This window comes from Oncorhynchus mykiss, chromosome 12 (assembly GCF_057628025.1).
Source record: "Oncorhynchus mykiss isolate SJ-2025 chromosome 12, ASM5762802v1, whole genome shotgun sequence".
Lineage (NCBI taxonomy): Eukaryota > Metazoa > Chordata > Actinopteri > Salmoniformes > Salmonidae > Oncorhynchus > Oncorhynchus mykiss.
In genome coordinates, this window is record NC_143033.1 from 6,445,001 (window position 1) to 6,467,911 (window position 22,911).

At 44.3% G+C, this 22,911-nt stretch overlaps 1 protein-coding gene across 35 annotated transcripts in view; it reads right to left on the minus strand.

The window, feature by feature from the left end:
* The window catches only part of LOC110517257 (transcription factor 4), a 437,420-nt gene that overhangs the window by 64,286 nt on the left and 350,223 nt on the right, over positions 1 to 22,911 (minus strand). For 19 of the 35 annotated variants that reach the window (XM_090191595.1, XM_090191593.1, XM_090191598.1 and 16 more), the window contains 3 exons: positions 16,435 to 16,540; positions 5,291 to 5,424; positions 3,279 to 3,414 (listed from right to left, as the gene is read on the minus strand). In XM_090191595.1, the coding sequence (XP_090047721.1) occupies positions 3,279 to 3,414; positions 5,291 to 5,424; positions 16,435 to 16,540 (376 nt within the window). Of the gene's footprint in view, positions 1 to 3,188; positions 3,415 to 5,290; positions 5,425 to 16,434; positions 16,541 to 22,911 lie in introns of all 35 variants that reach the window. The other 16 variants (XM_090191588.1, XM_090191581.1, XM_090191585.1 and 13 more) reach the window with 1 other exon arrangement.

Genomic DNA, 22,911 nt, shown 5'->3' on the forward strand with positions numbered 1-22,911 from the left:
ATGTCCTTCCTCTCCTCTACCCTCAACCATCTATTACCGATGTCCTTCCTCTACCCTCAACCTCTCCCATCTATTTCTGATGTCCTTCCTCTACCCTCAACCTCTATTACTGATGTCCATCCTCTACCCCCAACCTCTCCCATCTACTTCGGATGTCCATCCTGTTTGATTTCTATCTGCTATGTATTTGTAACTGTGTAAAACTGGTATTTATCACAATTTTCTTTAACCAATTTTGGTCTTTAACGAGTTCCTTACTTTTCCCCCCTTCCACTTCCTTCTTCCGTTTTTGCGGTATTATTGGGTAGAGCAGACACTTCCATATATTTTTATTAGCTGCATGTGTGACATAACTCCTATTTATGAAATAATTTACAAAGATTATGCCTTTTGAAAAAATGTATTTAAAAGAAAAGTAAAAAAAATAAAAAAATAATATTTGTTGTATTATTTGTTCTGTCTTTTCTGCTTTTCCATTATTTCCTGACTAATGTTCCTTTTAAGAATCCCGTTTGATTTGTGATGAATAATGTCTGGTCGGGCCTTTTTTTTTAATGAGCAATACATTTTGACAATATTTTTACGTCACAACATTGAATTTAATTCTCCTGCTTCAGTAAGAGAGAGATCAGTCACCATCCTCCATATAATTTGCTCAGTTTGTTTGATAAGTGAAACCCGATCTTTCCTGAATAAATTCCTTAAACTCCTTTTGTTTCGTGTCTAGATTACTCAGTGCTTCTGTAGTACATTTATCTACACCATTGATGTGTAATGTTAGATTTTCTATTTCCGCTGTAAGTCTTTTCTCTGTTAAACGATACTGTTTTAGTTTGTGTGGAACCGAAAATGGAATTGAACGGCCTCTAAAGGAACACTTAAAAGGTATCCCATATGATCCAGTCGGTCCGCTGAACCTGTACAACAAAAAGCTACGAATTCCTCTGTTTTTGATAAGAAAATAGTGTCAGTCAATGAACCCTGGTTTAAATTTCCCCTGCCATCGTGAAGAATTTCTGTCATATTTGCATGTAGGTCTATAGGCTGATGGTCTGATCGCATTCCATCCTCGTGTCATATTTACATGTAGGTCTATAGGCTGATGGTCTGATCGCATTCCATCCTCGTGTCATATTTACATGTAGGTCTATAGGCTGATGGTCTGATCGCATTCCATCCTCGTGTCATATTTACATGTAGGTCTATAGGCTGATGGTCTGATTCCATCCTCGAAATACAATACATAGCAAATAGCATAGAAAAGGATACCGGAAAATAATCAATCTGACTAGCTTGATTAAGCCTCCAAGTATATCTTACAAGATCCGAGTTTTTATGCCTCAAAATATCTGTAAATTCCAACATGTTCATAATATTTGCAATCTCTTCGAGCGCCAGAGGGTGACAGTTGGTAGTGTGATTACCTGTAAGGTCCATTGACGTGCTTAAAACTGTATTGTAGCACCCTACCATTATAATATAGTTATCTGTATGTATCTTGGGGACTAATTCGATTATTATAAATGTTTTCAAAGAAGGATTGGATTGTCATTATTCGGTCCATATAGATTTATGAGCCATCATTGTTTTATCTTCATGTTCAACCGAATTCATATTCCTTCAGGATCTATTTTAACGGAACTCAAGTTTTTGTACACAGTTAATAATTTAACATTTCAAGTCTTTCTCATTTTAAAACTTTTGTGTGTTTTATGTTAACTGTTAATTTGTGATTGTTAATATCACTTGCTTTGGCAATGTCAATATATATTAAGAGAGAGAGAGAGGTAGAGTGAGAGGTAGAGAGAGAAGTAGAGAGAGAGAGAGAGAGAGAGAGAGAGAGAGAGGTAGAGAGAGAGGTAGAGTGAGAGGTAGAGAGAGAAGTAGAGAGAGAGAGAGAGAGGTAGAGAGAGAGGTAGAGTGAGAGGTAGAGAGAGAAGTAGAGAGAGATCTCAGAGAGGTAGAGAGACAGAGAGAGGTAGAGAGACAGAGAGAGAGAGAGAGAGAGAGAGAGAGAGAGAGAGAGAGAGAGAGAGGTAGAGAGAGAGGTAGAGTGAGAGGTAGAGAGAGAAGTAGAGAGAGATCTCAGAGAGGTAGAGAGACAGAGAGAGGTAGAGAGACAGAGAGAGAGAGAGAGAGAGAGAGAGTGAGAGAGAGAGAGAGAGAGAGAGAGAGAGAGAGAGAGAGAGAGAGAGAGAGACAGAGAGAGAGAGAGAGAGAGAGGTAGAGAGAGAGGTAGAGTGAGAGGTAGAGAGAGAAGTAGAGAGAGATCTCAGAGAGGTAGAGAGACAGAGAGAGAGAGAGAGAGAGAGAGAGAGACAGAGAGAGAGAGAGAGAGAGACAGAGAGAGAGAGAGAGAGAGAGAGTGAGAGAGAGAGAGAGAGAGACAGAGAGAGAGAGAGAGAGAGAGAGAGAGAGCGAGAGAGAAAGGGGCTTTATTATCTATTTCACTTGCTTTGACAATGTAAACATATGTTTCCCATGCCAATAAAACTCCTTAAATGGAAACTGAACTGAGAGCTAGAGAGAGAGAGATCTCAGAGAGAGAAAGAAAGATCGAGATCGATAGAGGGAGAGGGAAAGAGAGAATCATTGTGGAATGTTGGAGGACAAGCATCCAATCTGTTTCTGATTGTTCTATTATTTGTTCAGTGTGATTGAAAAAGAGCAGGACCATATGCTGGAATGTCTGTGGCGGTATAGAGGAACAACACAGTGACACTCCAGCCATCACTGAGAGGAGGACACGTCACAGCTAATCACAGCAGAGTCAAAACCTTATGTGGTTCTATGTTCATCAGTCCCTCTTGTATACGTTTAGTCGTCTCTGTCTGTCTGTCTGTCTGTCTGTCTGTCTGTCTGTCTGTCCATCCATCACTTTGTCTGTCTGTCTGTCTGTCTGTCTGTCTGTCTGTCTGTCTGTCTGTCTGTCTGTCTGTCTGTCTGTCTGTCTGTCTGTCTGTCCATCCATCACTCTGTCTGTCCGTCCATCACTCTGTCTGTCTGTCTGTCTGTCTGTCTGTCTGTCTGTCTGTCTGTCTGTCTGTCTGTCTGTCAGTCTGTCTGTCCATCCATCACTTTGTCTGTCTGTCTGTCTGTCCATCCATCACTTTGTCTGTCTGTCTGTCTGTCCGTCTGTCTGTCTGTCCATCCATCACTTTGTCTGTCTGCCACATTGCTGGTCTTACCACTGTAATCAGCCCTGTCTTCTGTCCTGTAATCAGCCCTGTCTTCTGTCCTGTCTTCTGCAGCCCTGTGTCCTTGTCCCCAGGTCTTACCCATCACGCTGTCTGTGCCGTTGGTGGTGGCAGTGCAGGAAGCTGTACTGTACTGATTGGAGGCACTGCTACGATGGAAACTGGACATGGGAGGAAGACTGGGGTTGATGTCTGCCGAGGAGTGTGACGGGTAGCTCTGTAGAGAGGGAGAATGGAGGGAGAGAAACAACCATCAGACTAACCATCTAACCAATTAGAACCCTCAGACTGACCATCTAACCATTTAGAACCCTCAGACTGGCCATCTAACCCATTTAGAACCATCAGACTGACCATCTAACTCATTAGAACCCTCAGACTGACCATCTAACCATTTAGAACCCTCAGACTGACCATCTAACCATTTAGAACCCTCAGACTGACCATCTAACCCATTAGAACCCTCAGACTGACCATCTAACCATTTAGAACCCTCAGACTGGCCATCTAACCCATTTATAACCCTCAGACTGACCATCTAACCATGTAGAACCCTCAGACTGACCATCTAACCATTTAGAACCCTCAGACTGACCATCTAACCATGTAGAACCCTCAGACTGACCATCTAACCATTTAGAACCCTCAGACTGACCATCTAACCATGTAGAACCCTCAGACTGACCATCTAACCATTTAGAACCCTCAGACTGGCCATCTAACCCATTTATAACCCTCAGACTGACCATCTAACCCATTAGAACCCTCAGACTGGCCATCTAACCCATTTATAACCCTCAGACTGACCATCTAACCCATGTAGAACCCTCAGACTGACCATCTAACCATTTAGAACCCTCAGACTGGCCATCTAACCCATTTATAACCCTCAGACTGACCATCTAACCATTTAGAACCCTCATACTGACCATCTAATCCATTTATAACCCTCAGACTGACCATCTAACCATTTAGAACCCTCATACTGACCATCTAACCCATTTAGAACCCTCATACTGACCATCTAACCCATTATAACCCTCAGACTGACCATCTAACCCATTAGAACCTAAAGCAATGAAAAGCAATAAGAGTGAGATGATATGGAGGCATACCAAGGCTAAGGAATAATCAACTAATGGAGAGAGGTAAGGGCAGGTAAGGGCGCTCTCGAGCGGCTAGATGTTCTTTACCATTCGGCCATCAGATTTGCCACCAATGCTCCTTATAGGACACATCACTGCACTCTATACTCCTCTGTAAACTGGTCATCTCTCTATACCCGTCGCAAGACCCACTGGTTGATGCTTATTTATAAAACCCTCTTAGGCCTCACTCCCCCCTATCTGAGATATCTACTGCAGCCCTCATCCTCCACATACAACACCTGTTCACTCCCTCCTATCTGAGATATCTACTGCAGCCCTCATCCTCCACATACAACACCTGTTCACTCCCTCCTATCTGAGATATCTACTGCAGCCCTCATCCTCCACATACAACACCCGTTCTGCCAGTCGCATTCTGTTAAAGATCCCCAAAGCACACACATCCCTGGGTCGCTCGTCTTTTCAGTTCGCTGCAGCTAGCGACTGGAAGGAGCTGCAACAAAACACTCAAACTGGACAGTTTTATCTCTTCATTCAAAGACTCAATCATGGAGCTGTCACTCTGACTGACAGTTGTGGCTGCTTTACGCGATGTATTGTTGTCTCTACCTTCTTACCCTTTGTGCTGTTGTCTGTGCCCAATAATGTTAATCTCAGCCCCCGTCCCCGCAGGAGGCCAATTACCTTTTGGTAGGCCATCATTGTAAACAAGAATGAGTTCAATAAAAAGAAAACAATGACAAGGAGACATAGAAAGTGACTGAAAGACAGAAAGAAGAAGAGGGAGGAGAATAGATTAGAAAATAAGGAGATAAGGAAAGGAAAGGAGGAGTGGAGAGTAGATTAGAAAAGAAGGAGATAAGGAAAGGAAAGGAGGAGTGGAGAGTAGATTAGAAAAGAAGGAGATAAGGAAAGGAAAGGAGGAGTGGAGAGTAGATTAGAAAAGAAGGAGATAAGGAAAGGAAAGGAGGAGAGGATACTCACCAGCCGGTCATGCAGGTGGGTGCCACAGTAGCTGCTGCTCTGGGGGCCGTGGGAGGAGTTACCCAGCATGCCGCTGTAACCAGGCTGGTTCATTCCGCTGGAGGAGCTCCACGGGTCAGCACTGTGGTGACCGTCTACAGGGGCAAAGAGAGGGATGTGGTGACCGTCTACAGGGGCAAAGAGAGGGATGAGGTGACCGTCTACAGGGGCAAAGAGAGGGATGAGGTGACCGTCTACAGGGGCAAAGAGAGGGATGAGGTGACCGTCTACAGGGGCAAAGAGAGGGATGAGGTGACCATCTACAGGGGCAAAAAGAGGGATGAGGGACCCCTCCAGGAGCATACGCTTACGATCACAGCATACATCCTGCTAACTAGATCACAACATACATCCTGCTAACTAGATCACATCATACACCCTGCTAACTGAATACACATCATACACCCTGCTAACTAGATCACATCATACACCCTGCACACTAGATCACAGCATACACCCTGCCAACTAGATCACATCATACACCCTACCAACTGAATACACAACATACACCCTGCTAACTGAATACACATCATACACCCTGCTAACTAGATCTCATCATACACCCTGCTAACTGAATACACATCCTACAACCTGCTAACTAGATCACATCATACACCCTGCTAACTAGATCACATCATACATCCTGCTAACTAGAGCACATCATACACCCTGCTAACTGAATACAACATACACCCTACTAACTAGAGCTCATCATACACCCTGCTAACTGAATACACATCCTACACCCTGCTAACTAGATCACATCATACACCCTGCTAACTAGATCACATCATACATCCTGCTAACTAGATCACATCATACACCCTGCTAACTGAATACACAACATACACCCTGCTAACTAGATCACATCATACACCCTGCTAACTAGATCACAGCATACACCCTGCTAACTAGATCACATCACACACCCTGCTAACTGAATACACAACATACACCCTGCTAACTAGATCACATCATACACCCGACTAACTAGATCACATCATACACCCTGCTAACTGAATACACATCATACACCCTGCTAACTAGATCACATCATACACCCTGCTAACTGAATACACAACATACACCCTGCTAACTAGATCACATCATACACCCTGCTAACTAGATCACATCATACACCCTGCTAACTAGATCACAACATACACCCTGCTAATTGAATACAACATACACCCTGCTAACTGAATACACAACATACACCCTGCTAACTAGATCACAACATACACCCTGCTAACTGGATACACAACATACACCCTGCTAACTAGATCACAACATACACCCTGCTAACTGAATACACAACATACACCCTGCTAACTGAATACAACATACATCCTGCTAACTAGATCACAACATACACCCTGCTAACTGGATACACAACATACACCCTGCTAACTAGATCACAACATACACCCTGCTAACTGAATACACAACATACACCCTGCTAACTGAATACAACATACACCCTGCTAACTGAACACACATCATACACCCTGCTAACTGAATACACAACATACACCCTGCTAACTAGATCACATCATACACCCTGCTAACTGAATACAAAACATACACCCTGCTAACTGAATACACAACATACACCCTACTAACTAGATCACATCATACACCCTGATAACTAGATCACATCACACACCCTGCTAACTGAATACAACATACACCCTGCTAACTAGATCACATCACACACCCTGCTAACTGAATACACAACATACACCCTGCTAACTAGATCACATCATACACCCGACTAACTAGATCACATCATACACCCTGCTAACTGAATACACATCATACACCCTGCTAACTAGATCACATCATACACCCTGCTAACTGAATACACAACATACACCCTGCTAACTAGATCACATCATACACCCTGCTAACTGAATACACAACATACACCCCCCTAACTGAACACACAAAATACACCCTGCGAATTGAATACAACATACACCCTGCTAACTGAATACACAACATACACCCTGCTAACTAGATCACAACATACACCCTGCTAACTGGATACACAACATACACCCTGCTAACTAGATCACAACATACACCCTGCTAACTGAATACACAACATACACCCTGCTAACTGAATACAACATACACCCTGCTAACTAGATCACAACATACACCCTGCTAACTGGATACACAACATACACCCTGCTAACTAGATCACAACATACACCCTGCTAACTGAATACACAACATACACCCTGCTAACTGAATACAACATACACCCTGCTACCTGAACACACATCATACACCCTGCTAACTGAATACACAACATACACCCTGCTAACTAGATCACATCATACACCCTGCTAACTAGATCACATCATACACCCTGCTAACAGAAAACAAAACATACAGCCTGCTAACTGAATACAACATACACCCTGCTAACTGAATACACAACATACACCCTGCTAACTAGATCACATCATACACCCTGCTAACTGAATACACATCATACACCCTGCTAACTAGATCACATCATACACCCTGCTAACTGAATACACAACATACACCCCCCTAACTGAACACACAAAATACACCCTGCTAATTGAATACAACATACACCCTGCTAACTGAATACACAACATACACCCTGCTAACTAGATCACAACATACACCCTGCTAACTGGATACACAACATACACCCTGCTAACTTGATCACAACATACACCCTGCTAACTGAATACACAACATACACCCTGCTAACTGAATACAACATACACCCTGCCAACTAGATCACAACATACACCCTGCTAACTGGATACACAACATACACCCTGCTAACTAGATCACAACATACACCCTGCTAACTGAATACACAACATACACCCTGCTAACTGAATACAACATACACCCTGCTAACTGAACACACATCATACACCCTGCTAACTGAATACACAACATACACCCTGCTAACTAGATCACATCATACACCCTGCTAACTAGATCACATCATACACCCTGCTAACAGAAAACAAAACATACAGCCTGCTAACTGAATACAACATACACCCTGCTAACTAGATCACATCATACACCCTGCTAACTGAATACACAACATACACCCTGCTAACTGAATACACAACATACACCCTGCTAACTGAATACACAACATACACCCTGCTAACTAGATCACATCATACACCCTGCTAACTGAATACACAACATACACCCTGCTAACTAGATCACAGCATAAACGATGCTAACTGAATACACAACATACACCCTGCTAACTGAATACACAACATACACCCTGCTAACGGAATACAACATACACCCTGCTAACTGAATACACAGCATACACCCTGCTAACTGAATACAACATACACCCTGCTAACTGAATACACAACATACACCCTACTAACTAGATCACATCATACACCCTGCTAACTGAATACAACATACACCCTGCTAACTGAATACACAACATACACCCTGCTAACTACATCACAACATACACCCTACTAACTGAATACAACATACACCCTGCTAACTAGATCACAACATACACCCTGCTAACTGAACACAACATACACCCTGCTAACTAGATCACAACATACACCCTGCTAACTGAATACAACATACACCCTGCTAACTAGATCACAACATACACCCTGCTACCTAGATCACATCATACATCCTGCTAACTAGATCACATCACACACCCTGCTAACTAGATCACAACATACACCCTGCTAACTAGATCACATAATACACCCTGCTAACTAGATCACATCATACATCCTGCTAACTAGATCACAACATACACCCTGCTAACTGAATACACATCATACACCCTGCTAACTAGATCACATCATACACCCTGCTAACTGAATACACAACATACAACCTGCGAACTGAATACACAGCATACACCCTGCTAACTGAATACACAGCATACACCCTGCTAACTGAATACAACATAGACCCTGCTAACTGAATACACAGCATACACCCTGCTAACTGAATACACAGCATACACCCTGCTAACTAGATCACATCATACACCCTGCTAACTAGATCACATCATACACCCTGCTAACTGAATGCAACATACACCCTGCTAACTGAATACACAACATACACCCTACTAACTAGATCACAACATACAGACTGCTAACTAGATCACATCATACACCCTACTAACTGAATACAACATACACCCTGCTAACTAGATCACAACATACACCCTGCTAACTGAACACAACATACACCCTGCTAACTAGATCACAACATACACCCTGCTAACTGAATACAACATACACCCTGCTAACTAGATCACAACATACACCCTGCTACCTAGATCACATCATACATCCTGCTAACTAGATCACATCACACACCCTGCTAACTAGATCACAACATACACCCTGCTAACTAGATCACATAATACACCCTGCTAACTAGATCACATCATACATCCTGCTAACTAGATCACAACATACACCCTGCTAACTGAATACACATCATACACCCTGCTAACTAGATCACATCATACACCCTGCTAACTGAATACACAACATACAACCTGCGAACTGAATACACAGCATACACCCTGCTAACTGAATACACAGCATACACCCTGCTAACTGAATACAACATAGACCCTGCTAACTGAATACACAGCATACACCCTGCTAACTGAATACACAGCATACACCCTGCTAACTAGATCACATCATACACCCTGCTAACTAGATCACATCATACACCCTGCTAACTGAATACAACATACACCCTGCTAACTGAATACACAACATACACCCTACTAACTAGATCACAACATACAGACTGCTAACTAGATCACATCATACACCCTGCCAACTGAATACAACATACACCCTGCTAACTGAATACACAACATACACCCTGCTAACTAGATCACAACATACACCCTGCTAAATGAATACACAACATACGCTCTGCTAACTGAATACAACATACACCGTGCTAACTAGATCACAACATACACCCTGCTAACTGAATACACAAGATACACCCTGCTAACTAGATCACAACATACAGACTGCTAACTAGATCACATCATACACCCTGCCAACTGAATACAACATACACCCTGCTAACTGAATACAACATACACCCTGCTAAATGAATACACAACAAACGCTCTGCTAACTGAATACAACATACACCCTGCTAACTAGATCACATCATACACCCTGCTAACTGAATACACAGCATACACCCTGCTAACTGAATACAACATACACCCTGCTAACTGAATACACAGCATACACCCTGCTAACTGAATACACAGCATACACCCTGCTAACTAGATTACAACATACACCCTGCTAACTGAATACAACATACACCCTGCTAACTGAATACACAACATACACCCTACTAACTAGATCACAACATACACCCTGCTAACTAGATCACAACATACACCCTGCCAACTGAATACAACATACACCCTGCTAACTGAATACAACATGCACCCTGCTAACTGAATACAACATACACCCTGCTAACTAGATCACAACATACACCCTACTAACTGAATACAACATACACCCTGCTAACTAGATCACAACATACACCCTGCTAACTGAATACAACATACACCCTGCTAACTAGATCACAACATACACCCTGCTAACTAGATCACAACATACACCCTGCTAACTGAATACAACATACACCCTACTAACTAGATCACAACATACACCCTGCTAACTAGATCACATCATACACCCTGCTAACTAGATCACATCATACATCCTGCTAACTAGATCACATCACACACCCTGCTAACTAGATCACAACATACACCCTAATAACTAGATCACATCATACACCCTGCTAACTAGATCACATCATACATCCTGCTAACTAGATCACAACATACACCCTGCTAACTGAATACACATCATACACCCTGCTAACTAGATCACATCATACACCCTGCTAACTGAATACACAACATACAACCTGCTAACTGAATACACAGCATACACCCTGCTAACTGAATACACAGCATACACCCTGCTAACTGAATACAACATAGACCCTGCTAACTGAATACACAGCATACACCCTGCTAACTGAATACACAGCATACACCCTGCTAACTAGATCACATCATACACCCTGCTAACTGAATACAACATACACCCTGCTAACTGAATACACAACATACACCCTACTAACTAGATCACAACATACACCCTGCTAACTAGATCACATCATACACCCTGCCAACTGAATACAACATACACCCTGCTAAATGAATACAACATACACCCTGCTAAATGAATACACAACATACGCTCTGCTAACTGAATACAACATACACCCTGCTAACTAGATCACAACATACACCCTGCTAACTGAATACACAACATACACCCTGCTAACTAGATCACATCATACACCCTGCTAACTAGATCACATCATACATCCTGCTAACTAGATCACAACATACACCCTGCTAACTGAATACACATCATACACCCTGCTAACGGAATACAACATACACCCTGCTAACTGAATACACAGCATACACCCTGCTAACTGAATACACAGCATACACCCTGCTAACTGAATACAACATACACCCTGCTAACTGAATACACAGCATACACCCTGCTAACTGAATACACAGCATACACCCTGCTAACTAGATTAAAACATACACCCTGCTAACTGAATACAACATACACCCTGCTAACTAGATTACAACATACACCCTGCCAACTGAATACAACATACACCCTGCTAACTGAATACAACATACACCCTGCTAACTGAATACAACATACACCCTGCTAACTGAATACAACATACACCCTGCTAACTAGATTACAACATACACCCTGCTAACTGAATACACAGCATACACCCTGCTAACTAGATTACAACATACACCCTGCCAACTGAATACAACATACACCCTGCTAACTGAATACAACATGCACCCTGCTAACTGAATACAACATACACCCTGCTAACTACATCACAACATACACCCTAATAACTGAATACAACATACACCCTGCAACTAGATCACAACATACACCCTGCTAACTGAATACAACATACACCCTGCTAACTAGATCACAACATACACCCTGCTAACTAGATCACAACATACACCCTGCTAACTGAATACAACATACACCCTGCTAACTAGATCACAACATACACCCTGCTAACTAGATCACATCATACACCCTGCTAACTAGATCACATCATACATCCTGCTAACTAGATCACAACATACACCCTGCTAACTGAATACACATCATACACCCTGCTAACTAGATCACATCATACACCCTGCTAACTGAATACAACATAGACCGTGCTAACTGAATACACAGCATACACCCTGCTAACTGAATACAACATACACCCTGCTAACTGAATACACAGCATACACACTGCTAACTGAATACACAGCATACACCCTGCTAACTAGATCACATCATACATTCAGCTAACTGAATACAACATACACCCTGCTAACTGAATACACAACATACACCCTACTAACTAGATCACAACATACACCCTGCTAACTAGATCACAACATACACCCTGCTAACTGAATACAACATACACCCTGCTAACTGAATACAACATACACCCTGCTAACTGAATACACAACATACACCCTGCTAACTGAATACACAACATACACCCTGCTAACTGAATACACAACATACACCCTGCTAACTGAATACAAAACGATCCCAAGGTAGATGTGTAGATGTGTGAAGAGAGTATTAAATATAGTTTCTACAGTCCTATTGGTGTGTGATTATGTTTTGAACTGTCTCCATCTATGTCATGTGATGCTTTCCTATCAATCCCCTGGCCACTTTATTTATTTTACATTTATTTAACTAGGGAAGTCAGTTAAGAACACATTCTTATTTTCAATGACGGCCTAGGAACAGTGGGTTACCTGGTCTAGGAACAGTGGGTTAACTGCCTGTTCAGGGGCAGAACGACAGAGTTGTTTGTACCTTGTCAGCTCGGGGATTCGAAAATGCAACCTTTCGGTTACTAGTCCAACGCGCTAACCACTAGGCTACCCTGCCGTGTCAACTGTACTGTTACTATAATGTCTCTGGCTCTCTGGGGAAGATAATACTTCCATTACGCTGTCTCCGTTTCCATCCTCCGCTGTGCACGAAACCCCAAGCTGCCTGCCTACCGTGTGGCTGAGATCCTAACCCTCCCTACTGCATGGCTCTGAGCCCCTCAACCACTTGCTGTGTGATTAGTAAGGCAGAGCAGCAGACAGTCCAGGCCAGACCAGAGGCTGTGATGTCACCAACAGCAAACACCGGCCCTCCAATTACAGGGAGACCTACTCACCTAACTTGTCTGGATCACTTCGTCAATCAATCCACAGCCAAAGCACTGTCTTTTTTTTTTTGTAAGTACAGAGCCTTCGGTAAGTATTCAGACCCTGACTTTTTCCAGATTTTGTTACGTTACAGCCTTATTCTAAAATGTATTTAAAAAAATAATAATATGTACTCATCAATCTACACACAATACCCCATAATGACAAAGCAAAAAACAGGTTTTTAATTATTTATTTATTATATGAATAAATATCACATCATAAGTATTCAGACCTTTAACTCAGTATTCCGGCACAGCCAGAAGAGGACTGGCCACCCCCTCATAGCCTGCTTCCTCTCTAGGTTTCTTCCTAGGTTCTGGCCTTTCTAGGGAGTTTTTCCTATTTAGTACACTACTTTTTGACCAGGGCCCATAGTAGTGCACTATGTAGGGGATAGGGTGTCTTTTGTGACACACACACAAGGCTCTGAGAGTGTCCCTTCTCAGAGCCCTGGTCAAAACTAGTGCACTATATAGGGGATAGGGTAGTGGACTAGGTAGTGGACACCCTTCCTTTCTAGGGAGTTTTTCCTAGCCACCGTGCTTCTACACCTGCATTGCTTGCTGTTTGGGGTTTTAGGCTGGGTTTCTGTACAGCACTTTGAGATATCAGCTGATGTACGAAGGGCTATATACATACATTTGATTTGATGGGAATAGGTTAGTGGACTATGTAGGGAATAGGGTAGTGGACTATTTAGGGAATATGATAGTGGACTATGTAGGGAATAGGGTAGTGGACTATTTAGGGAATATGGTAGTGGACTATGTAGGGAATAGGGTAGTGGACTATTTTGTTGAAGCACCTTTGGCAGCGATTACAGCATTTATTCTTCTTGGGTATGATGCTACAAGCTTGGCACGCCTGTACTTGGGGAGTTTCTCCCATTCTTCTCTGCAGATCCTCTCAGGTCTCCAGAGATGTTAAATCAGGTTCAAGTCCAGGCTCTGGCTGGGCCACTCAAGGACATTCAAAGACTTGTCCCGAAGCCACTCCTGCGTTGTCTTGGCTCTGTGTTTAGGGTCGTTGTCCTGTTGGAAGTTGAACCTTCGCCCCAGTCTGAGGTACTGAGCGCTCTGGAGCAGGTTTTCATCAAGGATCTCTCTGTACTTTGCTCCGTTCATCTTTCCCTCGATCCTGACTAGTCTCCTAGTCCCTGCCACTGAAAAACATCCCCACAGCTTGATGCTGCCACCACCATGCTTCACCGTAGGGATGGTGCCAGGTTTCCTCCAGATGTGACGCTTGGCATTCAGGCCAAAGAGTTCAATCGTGGTTTCATCAGACCAGGTCTGATGGGCTGAGAGTCGTTTAGATGGCTTTTGGCAAACTCTAAGCGGGCTGTCATGTGCATTTTACTGAAGAGTGGCTTCTATCTGTCCACTCTACTATGAAGGCCTGATTGGTGGAGTGCTGCAGAGATGGTTGTCCTTTTCGAAGGTTCTCCCATCTTCACAGAGGAACTCTAGAGCTCTGTCAGAGTGACCATCGGGTTCTTGGTCACCTCCCTGACCAAGGCCCCTCTCCACTGATTGTTCAGTTTGGCCAGGCAGCCAGCTCTAGGAAGAGTCTTGATGGTTTCAAACTTCTTCCATTAAGAATGATGGAAGCCACTGTGTTCTTGGGGACCTTCAAAGCTGCAAAAATGTTTTGGTATCCTTCCCCAGATCTGTGCCTCGACACAATCCTGTTTCGGAGTTCTACGGACAATTCCTTTAACCTCATGGCTTGGTTTTTGCTCTGACATGCACTGTCAACTGTGAGACCTTGCATAGACAGTCCAAGTCATGTCCAATGAATTTAATTTATCACAGGTGGACTCCAATCAAGTTGTAGAAACATCTCAAGGATGATCAATGGAAACAGGATGAAGCTGAGCTCAATTTCAAGTCTGAGCTCTATTTCGAGTTTCATTAGCAAAGGGTCTGAATTCTTATGTAAATAAGGTATTTTTAGTTTTTTTTTTAAGTAATACGTTTGAAAACATTGCTAAAAACCTGTTTTCTCTTTGTCAATATGGGGTATTGTGATGTCATTATGGGGTATTATGATGTCATTATGGGGTATTGTGATGTCATTATGGGGTATTGTGATGTCATTATGGGGTATTGTGATGTCATTATGGGGTATTGTGATGTCATTATGGGGTATTGTGATGTCATTATGGGGTATTGTGATGTCATTATGGGGTATTGTGATGTCCTTATGGGGTATTGTGATGTCATTATGGGGTATTGTGATGTCATTATGGGGTATTGGGATGTCATTATGGGGTATTGTGATGTCATTATGGGGTATTGTGATGTCATTATGGGGTATTGGGATGTCATTATGGGGTATTGTGATGTCATTATGGGGTATTGTGATGTCCTTATGGGGTATTGTGATGTCATTATGGGGTATTGGGTGCAAATTGCTGAGGATTTTTAAAATAATTTAATCAATTTTAGAATAAAGCTGTAACGTAACAAAATGTGGAAAAAGTCAAGGGGTCTGAATACACTGTAACTATCTATCTTAGCGACACACTTTTTGTTCTCGTGTTATTCCATGATAATTTGCCACTCATTGTGTCCATCACCAAATCTATCCATCTGTGAGTAAATATGAGGTTGGTTAAAGTATTAAGTATTAAGGATGAACAGAGTTGTGACAGAATCTAATCTATTACCTGGCATGAAGAAGGGGCTGGGGAACCCTCCACTGGGTGGTTTGGAGGAGGGGTACCCTGGTGAGTCCCTGTTGTAGTCAGCTGTGCTGGCAGATGGGGCATATACCTGGGAGAGACACAGAGACACAGAGCGAGAGAGAGAGAGAGAGAGAGAGAGAGAGAGAGAGAGAGAGAGAGAGAGAGAGAGACAGAGTGGGTTAAACACCTTAGAGAGACAGGGTCAGACGGACAACACCTTACAAAAAGCTGCACTGTCATTGGCTAAGATAATAGGTAGACCAATCCATGAACACTTGAGGTGAGCTTCTCCGCAAGACTTTTGTTCTTCGGCAGCAAGAGCTGATGTTACCTACATGCGAATCATGTTTGTCAGTAAACAGTAAACAGTAAACATTCAGGGTTACGTCAAGACCCACAGCGGGAATATCTGGAACAACGAGCAGTCTGACATCATCACCAGAGACTTAACTTTACTTAAGGTCTTATCATGTAGCCAGACACATTAGGTCTGACATGCCTCAGAACAACAACCAACCAACCACTGCTCTGCAACGTTTGAGTAACGAGAATGTAAGTGTGTGTGTGTGATGTTTGAGTGGTGAGAATGCAGAGAGGAGGGAAAACACAGAAACCTGATAGTTACAGCAGGAAACAGCCTTCCCAGCCAACTTGGCCTCTCCCTCTGTGTGTGTGTGTGTGTGTGTGTGTGTGTGTGTGTGTGTGTGTGTGTGTGTGTGTGTGTGTGTGTGTGTGTGTGTGTGTGTGTGTGTGTGTGTGTGCGCGTGTGTGTGTGTGTGTGTGTGTGTGTGTGTGTGTGTGTGTGAGAGGCTCTCAGGATATCTTAGCCATGTCAGCTGCTGCTAAGACTAGAGAAGTGCGTCAGACAGACAGCTAGCCAGCGTTATGCTAACTAGGCTAACGGGACCAGTCTGAGGCAGAGCAGACTTACCCAACACAACACAGGGATGACAGTGTTACTATAGAAACACCCTTCTATTAGGTCAGGATCATACTGATTCCAAGACATTCAAGTTGTCCCCCAAAGCTAAATGAGAAGGAGTAGGCTACAACAAGCAACCCTCAGGAAGGCTGTTGTTTAATCTGAACGGAGTTGTTGTAGACAAGGACAGGAAGCACAGCAAAATAGCCTCAATTAGCCTTGGTAGCTAGCTGGCTAACATAGCTGGCTAACACAGCTGGCTAACATAGCTGGCTAACACAGCTGGCTATCTTAGCTGGCTATCACAGATTACCTATGGCATCTACAAGTTAGTCTAGTGAGAGTCTGTATGGCTACTCTCTCTCTCTCTCTCTCTCTCTCTCTCTGCCTTCCGTGTCAAACACACCGACCCCTGTCCACCCCACGCACTGCTACGAGCAAGCAGAGGGGCACCTCTCTCCCAAGTTACACAGGCTGCGAAGCAAGCCAAGTTCCCAAGTTTAAACCCCTTTCAGTTTTTAACACATGTATTCTGACTATCCAGATAACCCCCCAACCCCCCAAAAATGTATGATATTATAGGAATACTGAATTGATTTAAAACGCCCATCCCTAATCCAGACATGGCTGGAATGTGGCGAGAGATAAACAGACACAAGAGGTCATAGTGTATTACTGTGTTTCTGTCTCCAGACAGGCACAGACAGAGACATTCTACACATGCACCTGTTCCCATCACTACACAGCAGTGGGACTGAGACTCTGTATTTCTGTTGTGCTCAATTCCATTTTCAAATCAGTCAGTTCCAGAATTCAGAATTCCAGAATTCTGTAATTCTGTAATTCTGTAATTCTAATTCCGAGCACTATGACCTATTGGAAGGTTACGAATGACTGTACATTCCTTTGGTAGTTCTGTGTGGACAACTGTGTAAAGACAGACAGAAGTACACAGTTCTTAAATTAAAAATTAGACTGTACTGAAATGGGTGAATTATTGCTATTACATTTTTGTATATTTTTAAATTGAACCTTTATTTATTTCAGGCTATTTACAAGGACGGCCTGGGAGGATTTGGTGCTGATTTGGAGAGAGAGAGAGACAGAGAGAGAGAGAGAGAGAGAAGAGAGAGAGAGAGAGAGAGAGAGAGAGACAGACAGAGAGAGAGACAGAGAGAGAGAGAGAGAGAGAGAGAGAGAGGGACAGAGACAGAGAGAGAGAGACAGAGAGAGGAAAAGAAGAGAGAGACAGAGAGAGACAGAGAGAGACAGCGAGAGAGAGAGAGACAGACAGAGACAGAGAGAGAGAGAGAGAGAGACAGAGACAGAGAGAGAGAGACAGAGAGAGAGAGAGAGAGAGAGAGAGAGAGAGAGAGAGAGAGAGAGAGAGAGAGAGAGAGAGAGAGAGAGAGAGAGAGAGAGCGGGACAGAGAGAGAGAGACAGAGAGAGGAAAAGAAGAGAGAGACAGAGAGAGAGAGAGAGAGAGAGAGAGAGAGAGACAGACAGAGACAGAGAGAGAGAGACAGAGAGAGAGACAGAGAGAGGAAAAGAAGAGAGAGACAGAGAGAGAGAGACAGAGAGAGGAGAGGAAAACAGAAAGAGGAGTGGAATGGTTCCACTGCTGTCTTTAGTTGTGAGATGAGTTCCTCCAAATCAGCCCAATGTGTAGAACATCTGGTAAAGCCCTTCAACCTCCCTCCTCCTTCCCTCTTTTCCTTAACACCCCCCTCGCTCCACTCCGCTCACACCGTTCTTCACCTTCCTGTGTCAAAACAAAGCCCTGTCTTGGTGGGTGGTTAACTAGCTCAAGACTGGCTGTGGTAACACTCTGACACACACACACACACACACACACACACACACACTCACACACACACACACACACACACACACACACACACACACACACACAACGCACACACACGCACACACACACACACACACACACGCACACACACACACACACACAACACAACACACACACAGATTGGCAATACTCACACAAGGTGTTATGGCAAAGACCTGCCAATGTCGGCACTCTGCATTGTCATGGTGATGGCACCATTTTGTCTGTGTGTGTGTGTGTACAAGGTTGTGGGTGTGCGCGCGCACACATGCGTGTGTGTGTGTGTGTGTGTGTGTGTAGTCAAGTCAAATCAAATCAAAGTGTATTTGTCGCATACACAGATTAGCAGATGTTAAACCAGGTGCAGTGAAATATTTGTGTTTGTAGCGCCAGCAGACCAGTCAAAATCAGTGGAATACTAACACACACACACACACACACAATAAAGTAGGAGAAACAAAAAATAACTTTAAAAAATCAGAAGGAATATGAATACAATCAATCAATCAAATGTATTTTATGAAGCCCCTCTTACATCAGCCGATATCTCAAAGTGCTGTACACAGAAACCCCCAGCCTAAAACCCCAAAACAGTGCAGTGCAATGCAGGTGTAGAAGCACGGTGGTGTGTATAGACAGTATTGGGAATATATAAGTAGGAAAAGGTATGCGCAGCAGTAGTTATATGGGCTATGCTATGCTAAGCTATGCTAAGCTATGCTAAGCTAAGCTATGCTAAGCTATGCTATGCTAAGCTATGTCCAGAATACTGTATTGCCCGGTTATTAGGTACACCCATCTAAAACCAGCTCGCCCCCCCCCCCCCCCCCTTTGACTCCAGAACAGCCTGAATTCTTTGAGGCGTGGAAACGTTGTTCAGTTGGTATCATGGGACCTAACGTGTGTCAGGAAAACATTCTCCACACCATTACACCACTGACATCAGTCTGTGCTGTTGACACCAGTCAGGATGGGGGCCATGGACTCATGCCGCTATCACCAAATCGTGAGTCTGGCCATCAACGAGCTGTTTTTCGCTCACAGGACTGCCGCTGACTGGATGTTTTTGTTTTGTCGCACCATTCTCAGTAAACCCAGAGGACACTGTCGTGCGTGAAAAAGCCCAGGAGGCCGTTTTCTGAGGTACTGGAACTGATGCACCAGGCACTGATCATACCAGACTCAGTCACTTAGGTCACTAGTTTTTTGTCCAGTCTGATGTTTAATCGAATAGTAACAATGCCTGGATGCCTGCTTTATATAGCAAGGGGGGGTCCAAGCGAAGGGGGGGGTCCAAGCCAAGGGGGGGTCCAAGCCACAGGGGGATCCCAGCCACGGGGGGGTCCAAGCCACGGGGGGGTCCAAGCCAAGGGGGGGTCCAAGCCACGGGGGGCCCAAGCCACGGGGGGGTCCAAGCCAAGGGGGGGTCCAAGCCAAGGGGGGGTCCAAGCCACGGGGGGGGGGGTCCAAGCCACGGCCACGTGACTCGCTGTCCGTAGTAGCAAAACATTTTTTTTGTGAACGGGGTGGTGCACCTAATAAACTGGTCGCTTGTAAATCGAATAACCATTAGCTTAATTTCTCAGAGATCCAAATTAAATTGCAACAAGATAACGTTGCTCATCGTATTTGTTTCTGAATGCAGAAGAAATGTCAGACGACTCTGGTTAATGACTCCTTGTACACAGGGCAGCAGTCTCTAAGGTGCAGGGTGGAGTACCGGGTGGTAGCCGGTAGTAACAGTCTCTAAGGTGCAGGCTAGAGTACCGGGTGGTAGCCGGCTAGTAACAGTGACTAAGATGCAGGGTAGAGTACCGGGTGGTAGCCGGTAGTAACAGTCTCTAAGGTGCAGGCTAGAGTACCGGGTGGTAGCCGGCTAGTAACAGTGACTAAGATGCAGGGTAGAGTACCGGGTGGTAGCCGGGTAGTAACAGTCTCTAAGGTTCAGGGTAGAGTACCGGGTGGTAGCCGGGTAGTAACAGTGACTAAGGTTCAGGGTAGAGTACCGGGTGGTAGCCAGTAGTAACAGTCTCTAAGGTGCAGGGTAGAGTACCGGGTGGTAGCCGGGTAGTAACAGTCTCTAAGGTGCAGGGTAGAGTACCGGGTGGTAGCCGGGTAGTAACAGTGATTAAGGTTCAGCAGTCTGATGGCCTGGATATAGAAGTTGTCTCACAGTCCCAGCTTTGATGCACACGTACTGTCTCTGTCTGTTAGATGGTAGCAGGGTGAACAGACCGTGGCTCAGGTGGCTGAGGTCCTTGATGAACTTCTTGGCCTTCCTGTGATATCGGGTGTGGTAGATATCCCGGAGGACAGGCAGTGTGCCCCCGATGACCCCCCAGGCGGCGATACAGCCCAATAGGATGCTCTCGATGGTGCATCAGTAAAAGTGTGTCAGGATCTCAGGGACCAAGCCAAGCCTTCTTCATTATAGTGTCGGTGTCGGTGAACCATTTCAGATTGTCATTGACCCTGAGGACCATGGGAAGATTTTGACCCTCTCCACCTCGGTGATGTGGACGGGAGGGGACCGGGGCAGGGGTGGGGGGGGTGCTCTCTCTGCTGTCTCCTGTAGTCCACGATCAGCTCCTTGGTTTTTGCTGACGTTGAGGGAGACGTTATTTTCCTGCCACCACTCTACCAGGGCCCTCACCTCCTCCCTATAGACTGTCTTGTCGTTGTTGGTAATCAGGCCTACTACTGTTGTGTCGTTAGCAAACTTGACTATTGAGTTGGAGAGTCATGGGTGAACAGGGAGTACAGGAGGGGGCTAAGATCATACCCTGTGGGGTCCCCGTGTTGAGGGTCAGTGTGGCGGAGGTGTTGTTGCCTACCCTCACCACCTGGGGGCAGCCCGTCAGGAAGTCCAGGATCCAGTTGCATTGGGAGGTGTTTAATCCCAGGGTCCTTAATGATGAGCTTGGATGGTACTATGGTGTTGAAGGCTGAGCTGTAGTCAATGAACAGCATTCTTACATAGGTATTCCTCTTGTTCAGATGGGTCAGGGCAGTGTGCAGTGCGATGTCGTTTGCGTCGTCTGTGGACCTACGGTGGCGGCAAGCTAATTGGAGTGGGTCTAGGGTGTCAGGCAGGGTGGAGGTGATATGATCCTTGACTAGTCTCTCAAAGCACTTCATGATGACAGAAGTGAGTACAACGGGGGGAGGGGGGGGGGGGGGGCGATAGTTATTTAGTTCAGTTACCTTTGCTTTCTTGGGAACAGGAACAACGGTGGACATTTTTGAAGCAAGTGGAGACTGGGAGAGATTGAATACGCCCGTGAACACACCAGCCAGGGTATGAGGAAGCGGTTTGGAATGCGGTCAGCTCTGTGAGGGTTGCTCCTGTAAGCTGCTCTGAATAAGAACGTCTGCTAAATGACCAATAAGTGAATGGAAATTCTTAACACGATAGTGTGTGTGTGTGTGTGTGTGTGTGTGTGTGTTGTGTTGTGTCTGTGTGTGGTTGCCCTGGCCTCTTAACCCTATAATTACTGCAACACCAGAGCATAGGATCAATTCCACACCAGGTCAAACCACAGGTATGTCATAATATCCAAATAGACACTCTGAACACAAGTGGGTTTAACATTTGAGGAAACCTTTACTAAATGGCACCATAAAAAGTTAGGAGTTTCAAAACAAAAACAAACCTAAAAGTTGCTCAATGCAGAAGCAAGCACTCACACA